A 17,359-nucleotide genomic window follows, 5' to 3' on the forward strand; every position below is an offset into this window, starting at 1 on the left:
TAGTCCATTGTTTTTTTCTTATAATGTGCTTATGTGGTTTTAGTATCAGGGTAATGCTGACGGCACATAATGAGTTGCAAAGAATTCCCTTCTCACTCCCCTCTTCTATTTTCTGGAAACATCTGTATAGAATTGGTGCTCTTTCCTCCTTAAATATTTGATTCACCAATGTACACATTGGGCCTGGAGTTTTGTCAGAATTTTAACACAAATTCAAGTTCTTTTTTTTTTTTTTTAAATTCAAGTTCTTTAATAGACACAGAACTATTAATATTTCTATTTCTTGTTGAGTGGGTTTTGGTAGCTTGTATCTTTCAAAGAATTTGTCCATTTTAGTTGTCAAATTTATTGGCGTAAAGATGTTCATTATATTCCATTACCCTATCAGTATCTACAGACTGTAAACATCACCTAATTCTTCATGTTGGTTAACTTGTGTCCTCTCTTTTTCTTCTAGGAGTTTGGCTAGAAGTTTATCAATTTTATTTATTTTTTTTTTAATTTTTAAGATTTATTTATTCATGATAGACACACAGAGAGGGGCAGAGACACAGGCAGAGGGAGAAGCAGGCTCCATGCACCGGGAGCCCGACGTGGGATTCGATCCCGGGTCTCCAGGACCGCGCCCTGGGCCAAAGGCAGGCGCCAAACCACTGCGCCACCCAGGGATCCCCAATTTTATTGATCTTTTCAAATTAACAGCCTTTGGTTTCATTGATTTTCCTGTTTTCTCTTTTATTGATTTCTACTTTGATTTTTATTAAATCTTTTTTTCAGATTTAATTTACTCTTCTTTTTCTCATCTCTTAAGATAGCTGCTATGGTCAATGATTTGAGACTTTTTTTTCCCTAAAGATTTTTTTTTTTTTTATTCACGACAGAGAGAGAGAAAAAGAGAGAGAGAGAGAGAGAGAGAGAGAGAGAGGCAGAGACACAGGCAGAGGGAGAAGCAGGCTCCATGCCAAGAGCCCGACGTGGGACTCGATCCTGGGACTCCAGGATTGGGCCCTGGGCCAAAGGCAGGCACTAAACCACTGAGCCACCCAGGGATCCCCACTTTTTTTCTTTTTCTAAAAAGAGTTATTGGTTGTTAGTGCTATATATGTCTCCTAAGTCCTACCATAGACAGCATCTCACAAATTCTAACACACTGTTTTCACTTCCATGCAGTTCAAAACATTTTTCTAGGGACACCTGGGTGGCTCAGCAGTTGAATATCTGCCTTTGGCCCAGGGTATGATCCTAGAGTCCCAGGATCGAGTCCCACATCGGAAAATATTTACGAAAATAGGAAACCAGCAGCTCCACATTCTTGTCAAAACTTGTCATTATTTTGACTTTCTGATTTACCAATCTGAAGTGCATAAATGGTCTTGCTAGGCTTTTAATTTGCTTTCCTGGGTTACCAATGAGCTTAAACACTGGTCATTTGTTTATGGGCAGTACTTATCTCCCTAATTTCTCTCTCCCTCTTCATCAAACTTTTCTATCACCTTGAAGAGGTGTACAGCCTATTTTCCTTTTGCCACTCCAAATCGGTCTCCATTCCTCTCTACCTTACTCTGTGCTTATGCAGACTGATCTTTGTGACATATACCAAAGGGCTCCCTTGTTCTCTAGATGTGGTGAACTCAAAGAACAGGAAGCAAAGGCAAAAAAATCAGATGGTGGAAGAAAAGTGATGTTGGGGTATTTATTCCCTTGACTGTCTCCCCAGGAAACTGGTTACATCTTACTATCAAAGTATTCTTCTACAACTACATTACTCTCTTCTAGTCCCAGTACCCACTTGTTTCTTTGGGGTTTAGAAGTAAGTGAGATAGTCTCTCTACTGTTAATGGCAATTGGGTACCCAACCTTTTCTTGTGAGTTTTCCTTGACCTAGATCCCACTGTTGTCTATAGCCTTTATTAAATTCAATTCAAGTACACCATTTGAATATGCCATCTGTTTCCTGCTAGGACTCTAATATGAAGTATGTGATTAAAACCTACAGACAGTACAAATATAAAAAGAACTAGCTAGGAGCTACAGGGAGTCAAAGTAAATTAGAGAAAGAACAAGGACCTTGAAACCACACAGACAAAAGTTTGAATCCTTGTCCCATCACTTACTGGATGCCATTGGACTACCTAAGCCATTCCCCTACTGCTTTTCTTTTGCCAGCCTGCCTCTTCTGAGGCTTAAAAAAATAAAATAAAATAAAATTTTAAAGGTGGGGGGAGCACCTGGGTGGCTCAGCTGATAAAGCATCTACTTTCAGCTCAGGTCATGATCTCGGGAGTCCCACAGCTGGCTCCCTGCTCAGCAGGGAGTCTGCTTCTCCCTCTCCCCACAGCTCATACTCTTTCTCCTTCTCTCTCAGATAAATAAATAAAATCTTAAAAAAAAAAAAAAAAGGCAATATTCACTTTCTCAGCCTCCTTGCTGCTAAGGATGGTTGTTATATAGACACAGTCTAACCAATAACATGTAAAGATAAGGGGGTGGAGGATAGAAGAGGATACACTAGAGGGTATTACACTAAGTGAAACAAGTCAGTCAGAGAAAGACAAGTATCACATGATTTCACTCATATGTGGAATTTAAGAAACAAAACAGATGAACATGGGGAAGAGAAGGAAAAAAATGAAATAAGCTGAAATCACAGAGGGAGACAAACCCTAAGAGACTCTTAAACTATAGGAAACAAATTGAAGGTTGCTGGAGGGGAGGTGGTGGTGGGGGAATGTAGCAACTGGGTGATGGGCATTGAGGAGGGCATGTGATATAAAGAGCATTGGGTGTTATATGCAAAAGAAAAATCACTAGATTACCTCTGAAACTAATACACTATATGCTACTTAAATTGAACTTAAATAAAAAAGAAAAAAAATTAAATAAATATTTGAGCCTGTTTACCACCTCAACATTTCTGTGCAGATTCTGCAAGACATTATAGTAAAGCAACTAGTCCAGTACCCAGTACATATAGATATTTAACAAATATTAGTTCCCTCCCTCCCCAATCTTACTTTAACCATTCAAACGGTTTACTTTAGTCCTAAATTTTCATTTTAGTCAGTTATCCTTGTGCTATCTGAGCTAGAAAATTAAAATACAAATTTAGTTAAAAAAAAAAAAAAGAAGAGGGACACTTGGGTGGCTCAACAGTTGGGCGCCTGCTTTCGGCCCAGCGCGTGATCCTGGAGTCCCAGGACTGAGTCCCACAACGGGCTCCTTGCATGGAGCCTGCTTCTCTCTCTGCCTGTGTCTCTGCCTCTCTCTCTCTGTCTCTCATGAATAAATAAATAAAATCTTTTAGGGCAGCCCAGGTGGCTCAGCAGTTTAGTGCTGCCTTCAGCCCAGGGCGTGATCCTCGAGACCCGGGATTGAGTCCCACATGGGGCTCCCTGCATGGAGCCTGCTTCTCCCTCTGCCTATGTCTCTGCCTCTCTTTCTCTCTCTCTCTCTCTCTCTCTCTCTGTGTGTGTGTGTGTGTGTGTCTCATGAATAAATAAATAAAACCTTTAAAAATAAAATAAAATCTTAAAAAAAAAGAAGAAGAAAGAGAAAAAAGTCAACTTGCTCACTATTATAGTGATATGACATTCTTTGCTTGTTGGCACCTCAAATTTGGACTAAACATTATCTGAAAGCCTTTAAAAGAAAGTATGAAAAAATTACACAACCACAAAAAGCCAAGATAGAAAAGTTATCAGAAAGGGATAAAACAGGGCAAACAAGGATGCAATGGTACACAGTATAATAATTACCAAAATATTAACAAAATATTAAACATTCTCAACAATGAATATGGTTCTAAATTTGGTCCCTACAATATCTGATACTGAGTAAAGCAAACTTCAAATTTAACACAGGTTTACATGCAGAACTGCATTCTGTAATCTATACTGGAAGTTCTAGTCTCAACATATGGTGAGTCAAATTGTACAAAAAAAGGGGGAGGTGCTTACCTCAAAATCACACTCTTCTCCCACAGCATATTTGGTCATGATCTCTAACCAAGCAGTATCTACTAATTTCTCTAAAGAGGCTGTATTATGGTGAACCATTTCCAGAACAAGTTTCTCGTACCAGGCAGGGAACTCCTCCTTTAAACTAAACAAACATGTGATTAGTTACCAAGAAAATGCAGAAAAAAACCTATCTGGAAAATTAATCCAAATTAGTGCATACATTTCTTTTTTTTTTTAATTTATTTATTTATGATAGTCACACACACACACACACAGAGAGAGGCAGAGACACAGGCAGAGGGAGAAGCAGAGACACAGGCAGAGGGAGAAGCAGGCTCCATGCACCAGGAGCCCGATGTGGGACTCGATCCCGGGTCTCCAGGATCGCGCCCTGGGCCAAAGGCAGGCGCTAAACCGCTGCGCCACCCAGGGATCCCCAGTGCATACATTTCTTAAGCAAATATAAGCAGGCACTTGGGAAAACAAAGCTTAAAAACCATGTGGCAAGGGGATCCCTGGGTGGCTCAGTGGTTTAGCGCCTGCCTTTGGCCCAGGGCGCAATCCTGGAGTCGCGGGATCGAGTCCCGCGTTGGGCTCCCGGCATGGAGCCTGCTTCTCCCTCTGTCTGCTTCTCAGCCTCTCTCTATCATGAATGAATGAACGAATGAATGAATAAATAACTCGTTTATTAAAAAATGATTTCTACTTTAAATAAAAATTATAAAACCATACTTAATAAAAATTAAAACCATACTTAAATGAAAATTAAAGGGACACCTGGGTGGCTCAGTGGTTGAGCATCTGCCCTTGGTTCAGGGCATGATCCTGGAGTCCCTGGATCGAGCTCCACATTGGGCTCCCTCTGCCTGTGTCTCTGCCTCTCTATCTCTCATGAATAAATAAAATCTTAAATATATATATATAAAACCATACCTTTTCAGTAATCCCTCCCATCAAACCCTATACTCTCTCTGTTTGCTATCAAATCACAAAAAACATTCCCCAACTGTGTTCTTCAGAACTTCCCTGATGTAATGGCTTCTAAGGTCAAGTAAGTTTGGAATCCACAAGGTTAAACCAAGCTACAGTTTCTTTACTGGAGGGCTTCTGAAAATATTTAATATGCTAATGTGCATTATGAATTGTCAAAAAGAAAGTTGAGGGGGCTCTTCCAAAGTTAGGGCCAAAAAAACTCTTTTCACAGGAAGGATTAGAGAATCCATCTCATTATTTCTATTCCCAATAACACCATGACTCTCTACTTGAATACTATCCTAGCAAAAGTACATCAACTTCCCACCTGCTCTTCCTTCCCTAACTCATCCTACACACTGCTTCCAGATTAATCTCAAAGCCTAACTCCAATTGTTTCTTTCTTGATAAAAAATTATTGCTATCCTCCTACATTCACTGAATTAAATACAAATGCCTCATCTTGTCTTCTATAATTTGGTACAAACTATCCTTTCAAGTGTCACCTTCCTCATGAAGCGCCATGAAGTTTTCCCTAATGACTCCAAGTTTATCTCTAGTCTCTAAATTACCACTGTCTCTTTGTATGTAGGAAAGCAATTTATTTACATTTTTAAACTAAATTCTCTTACTTATTCCTAACATTTTTTCACTTGGTTCTCTCTGGGTTTTTCTAATATAATCATATTACAAGTAACAATAACTGAGTTCCTCCTTAGTACTCTTCATACTCTTTGTTGTAGGTTAATGGTTACCATCTTTTATTTACAAAGAATTTTCACACACATACCCTTTTGTCCCAAAAAGACACCCAGAGAAGGTAGCATTATCTCTATTTGCGAAGAGCAAACAGTAAGTGCTTATACAGTGTAGAGGATAGCACCTAGGCACTGTAACCAAATCCAGAATAAGTCAAATATGAGACCTGCCCTCAAGAAATCCATAAGCTACTATGAAGGTTGGCAACTGCCCATGGGTCAAATTCAACCTACCACTAGTTTTTGTAAATTAAATTATCTTTTACTTATAGCCATTCTCAATTTTTTATGTTTTTATCTATGGCTGTTTTCACTGTACAATGTCAGAGATGAATAGTTGAGACAGAAATCACATGGCCCACAAACCCTAAAATATTTACCAACTCACTCTCTACAGAAAAGGCTGGCTAGTCCCTGGTCTAGTAACACTAAACAAAACACATACATAAATTACACTAATCCGGGATCCCTGGGTGGCGCAGCGGTTTAGCGCCTGCCTTTGGCCCAGGGTGCAATCCTGGAGACCTGGGATCGAATCCCACGTCGGGCTCCTGGTGCGTGGAGCCTGCTTTTCCCTCTGCCTGTGTCTCTGCCTCTCTCTTTCTCTCTGTGTGACTATCATAAATAAATTTTAAAAAATTAAAAAAAAATAAAAATAAAAAATAAATTACACTAATCCAAAATGGGACAATGTAAGTGACCAAGCAAAGAAGAGACACCTGGTTAACAGACTCAACTAATTATTAGTCAGTGATGGAGCCATTACTAGAACCAGGTCTCAAGTGAACCTAGTGCCATTACACCAACAAAAGAGCAGAACAGTATTAGATTACTAAACTGTATGCTCTCTGCTTATCTGCTATCAAGAGAAGTCAATGAAAAGCCCACAGAAAAAGCTTCTATTCCCAATTCCTTAAAGATTTGTTTAATTATCACCCCTGGTTTCCTTTTTTCTCTTTAAGATTTTATTTATTTATTCATGGGAGACACAGAGAGAAGGCAGAGACATAGGGAAAGGGAGAAGCAGACTCCTTGCAGGGAGCCTGATATGGGACTCGATCCCGGAACTCTGGGATCATGCCTGAGCTAAAGGTAGATGCTCAGTAGTTGAGCCACCCAGGAGTCCCTCACCCCTGGTTTCCATATATCTTTTGCATGCCCTACTGCCCAAATTCTGAGTGTTTTCTTTGAGAGAATACTCAGATGAGTAGGCACTTTGAACATAAACATGATTTTTTTTTTAAGATTTTATTTATTCATGAGAGACACAGAGAGAGAGAGGCAGAGACACAGGCAGAGGGAGATGAAGTCTCCGTGAGGGGAGCCTGATAAGGGACTCGATCCCAGGACCCCAGGATTACAACCTGAGCCAAAAGCAGATGCTCAACCACGAAGCCATGCAGGTGCCCCTGTAGACATGTTTTTTAAAAATACCTCATTCAAAAAAAAAAAAAAAAAAAAATACCTCAATCACCCCATTTAGATAAACTGTCTTCAAACTGCTTTATGTTTGATACCTACTGTAAAGACTGTCCTAAATTTCAAATGACCACAAAATAAAGAAAACTTTCTAATTTGCTGTCTCCATATTACTTCTAGATTATCAACTTCCTTTGCTCAGAACCACATTTCCAGAGGGGCATCTGGGTGGCTGTCAGTTAAATGGTTTCGCTCAGGTCATGATCTCAGGATTGCGAGATCAAGCTCGGTGAGCCCCGTGAGCCCTGCATCAGGCTGTGTGAGTAGCATGGAGCCTGCTTAAGATTCTTTCCTTTTCCCTCTGCCCCTCCATACTCCTCACATGTGTACTCTCTCTAAAAAACAAAACAGAAAACAAAAACTGTATTTCCAGAATTATTTCGGTTAAAGTATATAGAGCAAGAACAAAGCCTAGTAAATACCTAAATAAGGGTACACACAACTATATGTTCCATATACTTTGTTACCAGCAAAATACCACTAGGCAAGGGCACTCAGTCACCAATACATTATACTAATGTGATGTATTCCAACATATGCCCACAAATTTAAATGTAAATAATTTTACTGTAAATATTCCCCCTTTCCTAATAATACAAAAACGGTGCTACAAGAGCATTGCTTCTATTACTTACAGTTCAGCAACTTCCTGTTCCTCCTCCCAGGCCTCCTTGTGTGTTAGTTGACTGCTTCCAGTACTCTTACATGTCCAAATGCGCTCACTGTACCTTTCCAGGCGGGCCTCATACTCTCTTGTTAGCGGTGGCTCAGGAAAACAATATTCAAGCAACAGAGACAATTTATCCATATCCACAAAATACTTTATTACATAAAAAAATCTATAGCATCCTTTCTATAATATACAGCATAAAAAGCTAAAATTGAAATCAGAGTTTTCAAGTGACAAATAAGAAACAAATGATTAAAAAAATGACTAAAATTGTTTGTTATGGGGCACTTGAGTGCCTCAGTCAAAGCATCTCCCTTCAGCTCAGGTCATGATCATGGGTCCTGGGATCAAGCTCCCCATTGGCTCCCTGCTTAGGGCGTCGGCTGGGAGTCTGCTACTCCCCACTGCCCCTCCACTGCTCCTGTTCCCTCTCTCACTCAAATAAATAAATAAATAAATAAATAAATAAATAAATAAATAAGATCTTTTTTTTTAAAAATAAAATTTTTAAAAAAAATAGTATCTTGTTATAATTGTGATTTCTTCAATTCACCTGTTTCATTTCAAGAAGACTCTCATAAGGAAAAAAAAAAGACTCTCATAGCACTGAAAATTTTTAAGAAAAAATAAAGGTAAATTAAACACGTCATGAGGAATAAGAATTTAAGGTATATGGAATTGTTACACAACTCAGATGGTCAACAAGCTTAAGAATTTGCTCCATTGAAAGATGAGAGGACTACCCCAATCTCGTAGGCAGTTTGGAATAACCCTGTGCATATGCTAATAATCCTTTACTAGAAGCCATCCATTCCTCAGAAACACCTGTTGATCCTTAAGAGTTTAAAAAATAAATTCCATAAAGCCCTAAAAATAATTGATATCATATTTACCCAGTCTTTATGTCATCCCAATAATACTACACTCACAAGTCATTTACCATACACTGTTCGATCTTTTGTAAGGCAAATGGAGGAAGAGACTGTCATATGTTAGTGCCTTATAAATGGTAACTTTCCACACCAGCCCAACTAGAATTCACTACCAGAGAGCCATATTCAAATTCAAACAAGTAACTAATTTACATTACACACAGCAACAGATGCTACCCAAGAAAATAAACTGACACCACAACTAGAGAATTAGCTGCCAATCTCTGTATTTTCCAAGTGACACTTTTTACAGTAGTTGAAATAAAAGTATTTAAACAACTTCCTCTATAATATCACCTCACAACTAAACAAATAATTCATTCTTAATATATGGACATTCTTTGTTTTCCAGGGTTAATAATCAGTGAAATTATGGATGACAGAGATAAATCCATAGATAGTCCAAAAATAGTAGTTTCATCCAATAGTGTAAGCACCTTCCCTTACCATGTCTTTTTCTGGATCTGCTGAAAACAAAACATAAGTCTATTTTCCTCACTGGGGAACGGTGCTAATGTTAAATGTATAAACAAGAGTATCAGCAACAACCAGGAGTCAAGCTTCCATATAAAGCTATGTAAATTCAATCTCACTAAAAATTTATAAAAACTTATAGGAAGAAAAGGAAATAGCATGGCTTCCAAAGTGACATTATCACTTTGGGATGCCTGGGTGGCTAAGTGGTTGAGTGTCTGTCTGGCTCAGGGCAGGATCCCGGGGTCCCTGGATCAGAGTACCGCATCCGGCTTCCTCCAAGGAGCCTGCTTCTCCCTCTGCCTATGTCTCTGCCTCTCTCTCCGTCATGAATAAATAAAATCTTAAAAAAAAAAAAAGTGACATTATCATAACTAACCAACAAAATTGTTATCTGTTTTGCACTAAGGGGAGGTAAAATAATGATAGGATCAGTAAGTAGATTTAAACATTCAAAAAGCTTGGTAACATTCTAATGCGCTATTTAGTTATTTTGAAGAAATTCACTATGTAATCAGAAAGGATGTGAGATAAACAAGTATGTCCTAAAGAAAGAGTATTAAGTTTCTGGTATTAGCTGTTATTTTTAAAAGTAGGAATAATGGGGGATCCCTAGGTGGCTCAGCAGTTTAGCGTCTGCCTTCAGCCAGGGTGTGATCCTGGAGTCCTGGGATGAGTCCCATATTGGGCTCCCTGCATGGAGCCTGCTTCCCCTCTGCCTGTGTCTCTCTGCCTGTCTCATGAATAAACAAAATCTTAAAAAAAAAAAAGTAGGAATAATGTGCCCAATCATCCTCCTTTGACCAACATGGCCAGTAACACACAAGACTGTATCACCAGAATGCCTCAATGATACCTCTAAACCAACTTTTTCTAAACTAAACTTTTATTTCACCTTCCCTCTCTCCTAAGCTTGCTTCTTCACAGTTATTCCCAATGCCAGTGAAAGAAAGGCCCTAAGTGTCCAAGTCAGAAACCAGGGAATCATCTCAGGTCTTCAGTTCCTAATTGCAACCTCCTATCTATTTCTCAGTTCATTCCCTCCTCTTCCACAACTGCGCCATTATTCAAATTCAGCCTCTGATCCTCACTTCAGCCAGCCAAAACATTTTTAAACATTTTAATTGGCCTCACTGGTAATCCTTCTCTGGTCCTTTGTGCTTCTCACCCAAACATTCTTCTCCACAATCTTATTTGTTTTTAAACCTAGTTCTTCCTCTTAACTTTAAAATCTCATTTGCCCTCAGGCCCCTGAAATGCAAATATGTTCACACTGGGAAGCAATCCTCTGGCTCCCAGACTACTGAAAATCACCCCACCAATCAAGATTTTGTTGAGCAAGTTCTGTAATTTTTACGAAGAAAAAAGAAGCTTTTTTCCTTCAAGCAACACATATTTAAGTATCTTTTTTTTTTTTTTACTGATTATGCTTTTGCAAACAAGTCCCTTCTATCTACTCTGATACTTATCCTTCCCACCCTTCTCCGAAAAATCACTATTAGTAAAGCATTCTCATTTTGGATGGATCACATCCATTCCCATTACTTTGATTACTATCTATATGATACTAATTTCACCAGCTCAGTCTCCTCTCTGAACTCTGGGCCCATGTAACACACTAGCAATACAGACACCTCTATTTGGATATCCACAGCAACTCAACAGAAGAACATCCAAACTAAACACTCACTTCCTACACTCCCAGTCAAAACAAAAAGGAAAAAGAAAAAAGAAAAAAGAAATAGATCCTCTATTATCTGAGAATGACCCACTAACCAAGTAACAACCAAAACATTATCCTTGATTCCTCCCCAATCACCAAATCCGGTCACATCTACCAATTTATTTCTGAAATCTATTGTACTTCTCAAGGGCTAGTAAATTAGTTCAGACTCTCATACCTGTCACTAGTTTATTTAACAAAGGCCTCACTAGTTTTGTTTTGTTTTTTTAAGAATTTATTTAATCATGAGAGACACAGAGAGAGAGGCAGAGACAATAGGAAAAGGGAGAAGCAGGCTCCATGCAGAGAGCCCAATGCAGGACTAGATGCCAGGACTCTGGGATCATGCCCTGAGCCAAAGGCAGACACTCATCAGGCATCCCTGGCCTCACTAGTTTAGTTGCCACTAGTTTCTAGGCTGCAAATCCATTCTCAACGCTGCAGCCACAGCGAGCTTCCTACCTAAGCGCCTGCTTCTATCCTACTGGAATCTGTAAACTGCTTCCCATACACATAAGGCAAAAAGCCCAAACACCTCAGCCTATCTCCCAAGGACCTATGTGGTTTAGCTCCACTAAACAGCTCTATCTCCATTCCCACTTCTTCACTCCAGCTACAGAAATCTTTCAAGTCTTAAAATTCAAGAACTTTCAAATTCACAAACTCTTCAAAAAGCACAAACCTTGGGCAGCCCGGGTGGCTCAGCGGTTTAGCACCGCCTTCAGCCCAGGGTGTGATCCTGGAGACCGGGGAGTCCCATGTCAGGCTTCCTGCATGGCGCCTGCTTCTCCCTCTGCCTCTCTCTATGTCTCTCATGAATAAATAAATAAAATCTTAAAAAAAAAAAAAAAGGCACAAACCTCTACTCTTCATTTAACTACAGTCTAATTATACTTCAGATCTCAACTTAAAAGTAACTTTACCCAGGAAACATTTCCTGAACCCTGAAATATGGTAGATTGTCTTTCCAAATGGTCATCTCCCTTCCATAAAAGGATTCTACTTCTCCACCCTCTGCCCTGTGGCTTGCAATGTCTCAGAGAGTAATGCCCATCCCCTCCTCACTAGTGTTAGGCTTAGCCACATGACTTGCTTTGATGAACAGATAGGATAGATGTCACCACAAAGAAACTTAAAAAGCCATCATGGTATCCTCCAGGTCCTTTGGCCACTAGAAAAGCACGTTAGGGACAGGGACTGTTCCTTCAGCCTGGGTCTTGGAACAAGAAAAATGTGTCTTTCCTTTTACTTGTCTTCCTTTTTTTCAAATGTGGCCATTAGAAAACCTTTAATCCCACGAGGCTCACATTATATTTCTATTGGACAGCACTATCTTCGTTAGGTTTACATCTAGGAATGAATGAATGCCCTCTGACAATACATGAAAGTTTCTGACTAGTCATCTAAGATTAATCTCAAAAGTTCAAAACTAAAATTCCTACAACCCCAACAGCAGCATTTTTAAGTTTATGTAACTCTGTTCTGGTTATTACTTTGACTTAATTAAGAGAAAAGGCAAAAAAAAAAAAAAAAAAAAGTTCAAATCAAGAGAAAAAAAAGCCCATTACAAGGATATTCAGTCAGCTGCCTCTAAATCCTATTTCAGATTTTAGGTTACCAAAATAAGTCACTTACTCTCAAATAACTACTCAGAGCAAATGCCAATTGAGGTTTTTATGTTCCAGCCACTGCTGCACATATAATTGCAGACAAAATGTCAAAGCAATTCTCCAAAGGTTGTGTAAGTTATAAATGATAGGATATTCTCAAATCCTATATCTCATTAAACATCTACTTTTTCATGAATTCAAGAGCTACCTCCTTACCACAATATGCTGATTCTTTGTTCTCTTTAGCCTTGTAAGGATTGCTTCTTTCAATAAAGTACTTGACAGCCTGAAAGGAAGTGGCCCACAAAAGTATGTAAGTTAAATAAGCATAACTATAACCCTAAGAGCTCTATGTGAAATGACAAAGCACCAATTTAAAGATTTGCTTTTTATCCTCTTTTCTGTCTTTGGAACAGTCTGTCATCAAGTTAGAGGCAATTCTCATCTAGCTTAACTCCTTAAAGAAATTAAATTATAAAAATCAACATAAGAACTCACTATTCCAACGTCCAATAAAATCCTGGCTTGCAACTACAATTTAAGTCCAACTCTTAAAACATGATCTAGTCACTCTTGCCTACTGCCAGATTAACTATGTTCTAACAGCCCCTCATTACACCATCTAAAAGCTCTCATATGTTGAGACTACAAAGATTATGAAGTAGTTGTTTCTAAGCTTTACAAAGGAAGATAGGTAAAGCAATACAACAAAACATTAGCCTACAGCAGGCTGCTTATAGCTTCAGTTCCTCCTCAAAACCCATCTTGACATAGTCACTTAGTTCTCCTATTGCCAGATAATCACATCAAGAATTGATTCCGGTAAAGTTAATTTTTCCAAAGAAGATCTAGTGTATTGCCTTAGTACTAACCTAGGAACTAATGTACCACAGATTCAAAGCTATAATACAATAAACATAATCAATATATAAAACCCAGACATTAAATTTATGCATCATTCACAACTACCACTGTAATTTTAATGAGGAGGTACAATAATGCCTACAAGAACATACCAGCTTTAAGTCAATAAAATATCTCACTGATGTGCTACTGCATATACATGCAATCAAAAGGTAGGTGTTAGGAGAAAATTAAAGTACCAAACTCTATTAAAAACATAATTGTAAATATAAATTAAGAAGTGAAAATAACAGGGCAGCCCGGGTGGCTCAGCGGTTTAGCGCCGCCTTCAGTCCAGGGCCTGATCCTGGAGTCCCGGGATCGAGTCCCACGTGGGGCTCCCTGCATGGAGCCTGCTTCTCCCTCTGCGTGTCTAACAAATAAACCTTTAAAAAAACATAAAAAACTTAAAAAAAAAAAAAAAAAAAGAAGTGGAAATAACATACTTCAAATGCTAGTTTGACCACATACTAGTTCTCTATGAACTCACTATGAGCCTAATAAAGAAATATGCCTACCTACCAACCACACAGTACAATTGTTTAAAACCATCCCCGGGACGCCTGGGGTGGCTCAGCGGTTGGGTGTCTGCTTGCAGCTCAGGGCGTAATCTCGGGGTCCTGGGATCGAATCCCGCATCAGGCTCCCTGCATGGAGACTGCCTCTCCCTCTGCCTGTGTTTCTGCCTCTCTCTGTGTGTCTCTCATGAATAAATAAATAAAATCTTATAAAAAAAATCCTTAAAGTACTTCCACTTGTAGAAATTAACCAAGGAAGCAACTTCTCCCTCCATATGCAACACAATTTAAGAACTCCTTTGTTAAAAAGGGTTCTAAATACCAGGATAGGAAATTCTTTAAATGAATTTTTTTAAATACCTAACACTTAAAAAAAAAAAAAAAAAAAAAAAAACCTAACACTTAAAAAATTTCAATTTTCAACTGCCATCATTAGCAGAAACTCATACATACCATTGCATTTCAATGATTTCTGTAAATGATACAAAAAGGCCTGGGCTGCCAGTTCTAAATTAGCTATCTATAGCCATTTTTTTACATGGCTCAATACTTACCAGACTTCGAGCTTGTCTCTATTGGGTATTTCTTACACTACACTAGAACCAGACGTGAAAAATAAACATCTGATAATATTAGTGAGTACCAATCAAATACTCAAAAAATGATGTTTAAATAACATTTGAAAAGGACATATATGGCATATTCCCACAGTAATTTTTTTTACCCCACTGATGTTTTTAAGTATTTCAAAAAATAAAAATAAAAAAGTAGGACACTTAGAATAATGCTATATTCAGTGGAGCTAGAGTACTTCTCCAAAGCTTTCCAAAAGTCCTAACAGGGAAGAAAAAAAAAAAAAAAAGATTACCACCTGAACCCCTCCCTGAAATGCACCTTACCTGAGACCACAAATTGACACAGAAGCTGCCTTCTTTTCTGGACTTAATTAAAGGGAAAAAGTAGAAAAGCACTGCATTCTACCCCTAAGTCTCATCATTTCAGTGTCTGACCTTTAACAAGACCTCAACCCTCTGGGCTCACATGGCAAAGAGGCAGGAGAACCTGACCATCCCCAAGATCCATTTCAGCTACAAGAAGATGCTATAGCTATATTTCTCCAAGAGCCTTCTTATACCACAGGCTCACTTTCCAGCTCTTTTTGAATGTAAACACCCAACCTCACAAACTGCACTGGAACAAGAATGAGGTTATCTTGTAAAGCATAATAATAGAGGATCAAAGAGAAATGAAATCAAATGACATCGCTCGCATGGGCAATGGGCACTTCCTCCCCTAAGGAAGCAAGCAAGCAAACAGAAACTAAGAAATTCAGTCCTTCCAAAGGAAAAAGGGCTGATAAAACTCAATAATAAAGTGGCCTTCAGTCTCGCAGCGTTCCATACATTAAAGAAAGCAGGATTCTTTTTGCACTCTTGAAAAGGGCATCCATAAAAGAAAAAAGTAAGTAAAAGTCGTACAGTTAAAAGACTCTTAAGCTTGGGCAAGGAACCTTAAACGAGGATTAGAAAAAGAGGATGCGTCTTATTTAAAACATCAGTCTCCTATTCCTAAAATACGACATAAAAACTTTACGCATGCTTTCGTATTTTTCAAACGCTCCTTTTAAATTTTTTAAAAAACAAATACCGATCTCCTGCTAAATCGCCAGCATTTCAAACCCGTGCGTGTCGAGGAAGGCAAGCCTCAGCTCCTTCAAGATAACTTTTTCTTCCCCTGCCCCTAAGTCTCGTCCGTCTTGGGGATGTGCCTGACGATCCTGTCACTTCATCACCAGCCTCAAGTCCACTCGGGAGAAGAAAAACACAAGAGCCGCCGCGGAGATCGGGGCAAAACGCACCAAAAAATCTTGCACACGCCGCATCACAAGGCCGCGTGGATTCAATTTCAAAAACTTAAGTTGCAGGTTTAATTTTACAAAGAAAGAAAAAGCGAGCAAACGAAAGCCCTCTCCCGGGCATACTTCGGGCCTAAAGCCGCCCGGGGGCAGGGGGCTCGCTCCTCGAAAGCGAGGCCCGGGGAAAGGATGCAGGGCGCGGGGCTCCGGGCCGCCCGCGCCCCCACCCCGCGGGACGGGCTCGAGCTCCGGCCCGGGGTGCAGGCCCGCCGGCGCCCGGCGCGCTGACAGCTGCCACCGGCGCGGGCTACGAAGCCCGCCGGGCCGCGGCTTGCCCCCCGGCCCACCCCGCCCCACCCCGCCGGCGGCCTCCCGGCCAGGCTGGAAAGGATACTCTCGGGTGCGGAAAGCCTCCTGAGTGTGCGCGATCGTGAAGAGCGGCTCCTCGCCCGGCAGCGGCTTCACCAGCGGGAAGGGCTTGCGGCCCAGGAGCGGCGCCATCGCGGCGGCGGCGGAGGCGGCGGCGGCCCGGAAGGTGGCGGCTCGTCGGAGAGCCCGCGGCGCAACACTAGGCCCCGCGGCCCGGAGCGAGCGCCTGGCTCCCGGGGGTGGGGTGGGGGAGGGGAGGGGTGAGAGGGCGGCGCGAACTCGGCTCCCTCACTGCTGGCGCGGCCGCGCGAGGGCCAGGCAACGGGACGCAAGGACACGGAACTCCCACGCACACCGCTGCGCCGCCCGGCAGCCTCCGGCCCAACCTCAGCTACCGGTCCCCGCGTTCGGCAGTCACGACTCCTCAGCGGCACCGGAGGAAATTATTGAAAAATGGCGGGAGATTCCCCTCCTCCCCCCCGCCCGGCCAGCGCACACACTAACTTGCTCCCCTGTGGCGCCGCTGGCGAATGCTCCAATAGGCGGAGAGCTGACCAGCGCTCACAGCCTATTGGCTCAGGGTAGCTGCCGCTCTGCGCTTGGGTCCCGCCCTCTTTCCCGGCCGCGTAGTTGGGTTGCCTCGCACTAGAGGGCAGTATGAAGAGGTGAAAGGTCACATTATGTAAGCGCTGGTGACAAGCCTGCGGGCCTGCAGCGGCGGCGTTAAAAATGGGAGACGGGGGGGGCCTAAAGGCCTGGAATTCAAAGAGGTCAGGCCAGAGAAGTCCCTTAACATATATAGACGCTGCGCCATCTGTCACCGACGGCGACACCGACATCCGGGCACCACTGTCCGTATGGTGTGCCGGAGGGGGAGGGGGAGCGCGCGGCCAGGGGCTTTGTCTTTCCACTTGTGCTCCGCCCCCTTCTTAAAGGCGCCGCGCTCGGCCACGCCCGGGGATGCGCGGTGGGGGCGGAAGGGGGTTGGCGGGAAGAAACCCCTGGACCTAACCCGCTGGAAGGTTCTATGGAAGGTCAACTGGAGCCTCAGCCTTGCTCACCCCAAAGTTAACTTCTAGAAGAGAGTGTGGTTGAGATCTGGTTATTAGTATGATGTTTGTTTTTAGGGGCTTGGTG

At 41.3% G+C, this 17,359-nt stretch overlaps 1 protein-coding gene across 1 annotated transcript in view; it reads right to left on the reverse strand.

The window, feature by feature from the left end:
- BAZ1B (bromodomain adjacent to zinc finger domain 1B) overlaps positions 1-16,703 on the reverse strand; it is a 69,231-nt gene extending 52,528 nt beyond the window's left edge. The window contains exons 1-3 of the mRNA XM_055340100.1: positions 16,248-16,703; positions 7,804-7,920; positions 3,957-4,101 (exon numbers count right to left, since the gene is read on the reverse strand). Coding sequence (XP_055196075.1) covers positions 3,957-4,101; positions 7,804-7,920; positions 16,248-16,354 — 369 coding nt within the window. The 5' untranslated portion in view covers positions 16,355-16,703. The remainder of the gene's footprint in view (positions 1-3,956; positions 4,102-7,803; positions 7,921-16,247) is intronic.
- Between the last annotated feature and the right edge of the window lie 656 nt (positions 16,704-17,359).

Source organism: Nyctereutes procyonoides, unplaced genomic scaffold, assembly GCF_905146905.1.
Source record: "Nyctereutes procyonoides isolate TBG_1078 unplaced genomic scaffold, NYPRO_anot_genome, whole genome shotgun sequence".
Taxonomy (NCBI): Eukaryota; Metazoa; Chordata; class Mammalia; order Carnivora; family Canidae; genus Nyctereutes; species Nyctereutes procyonoides.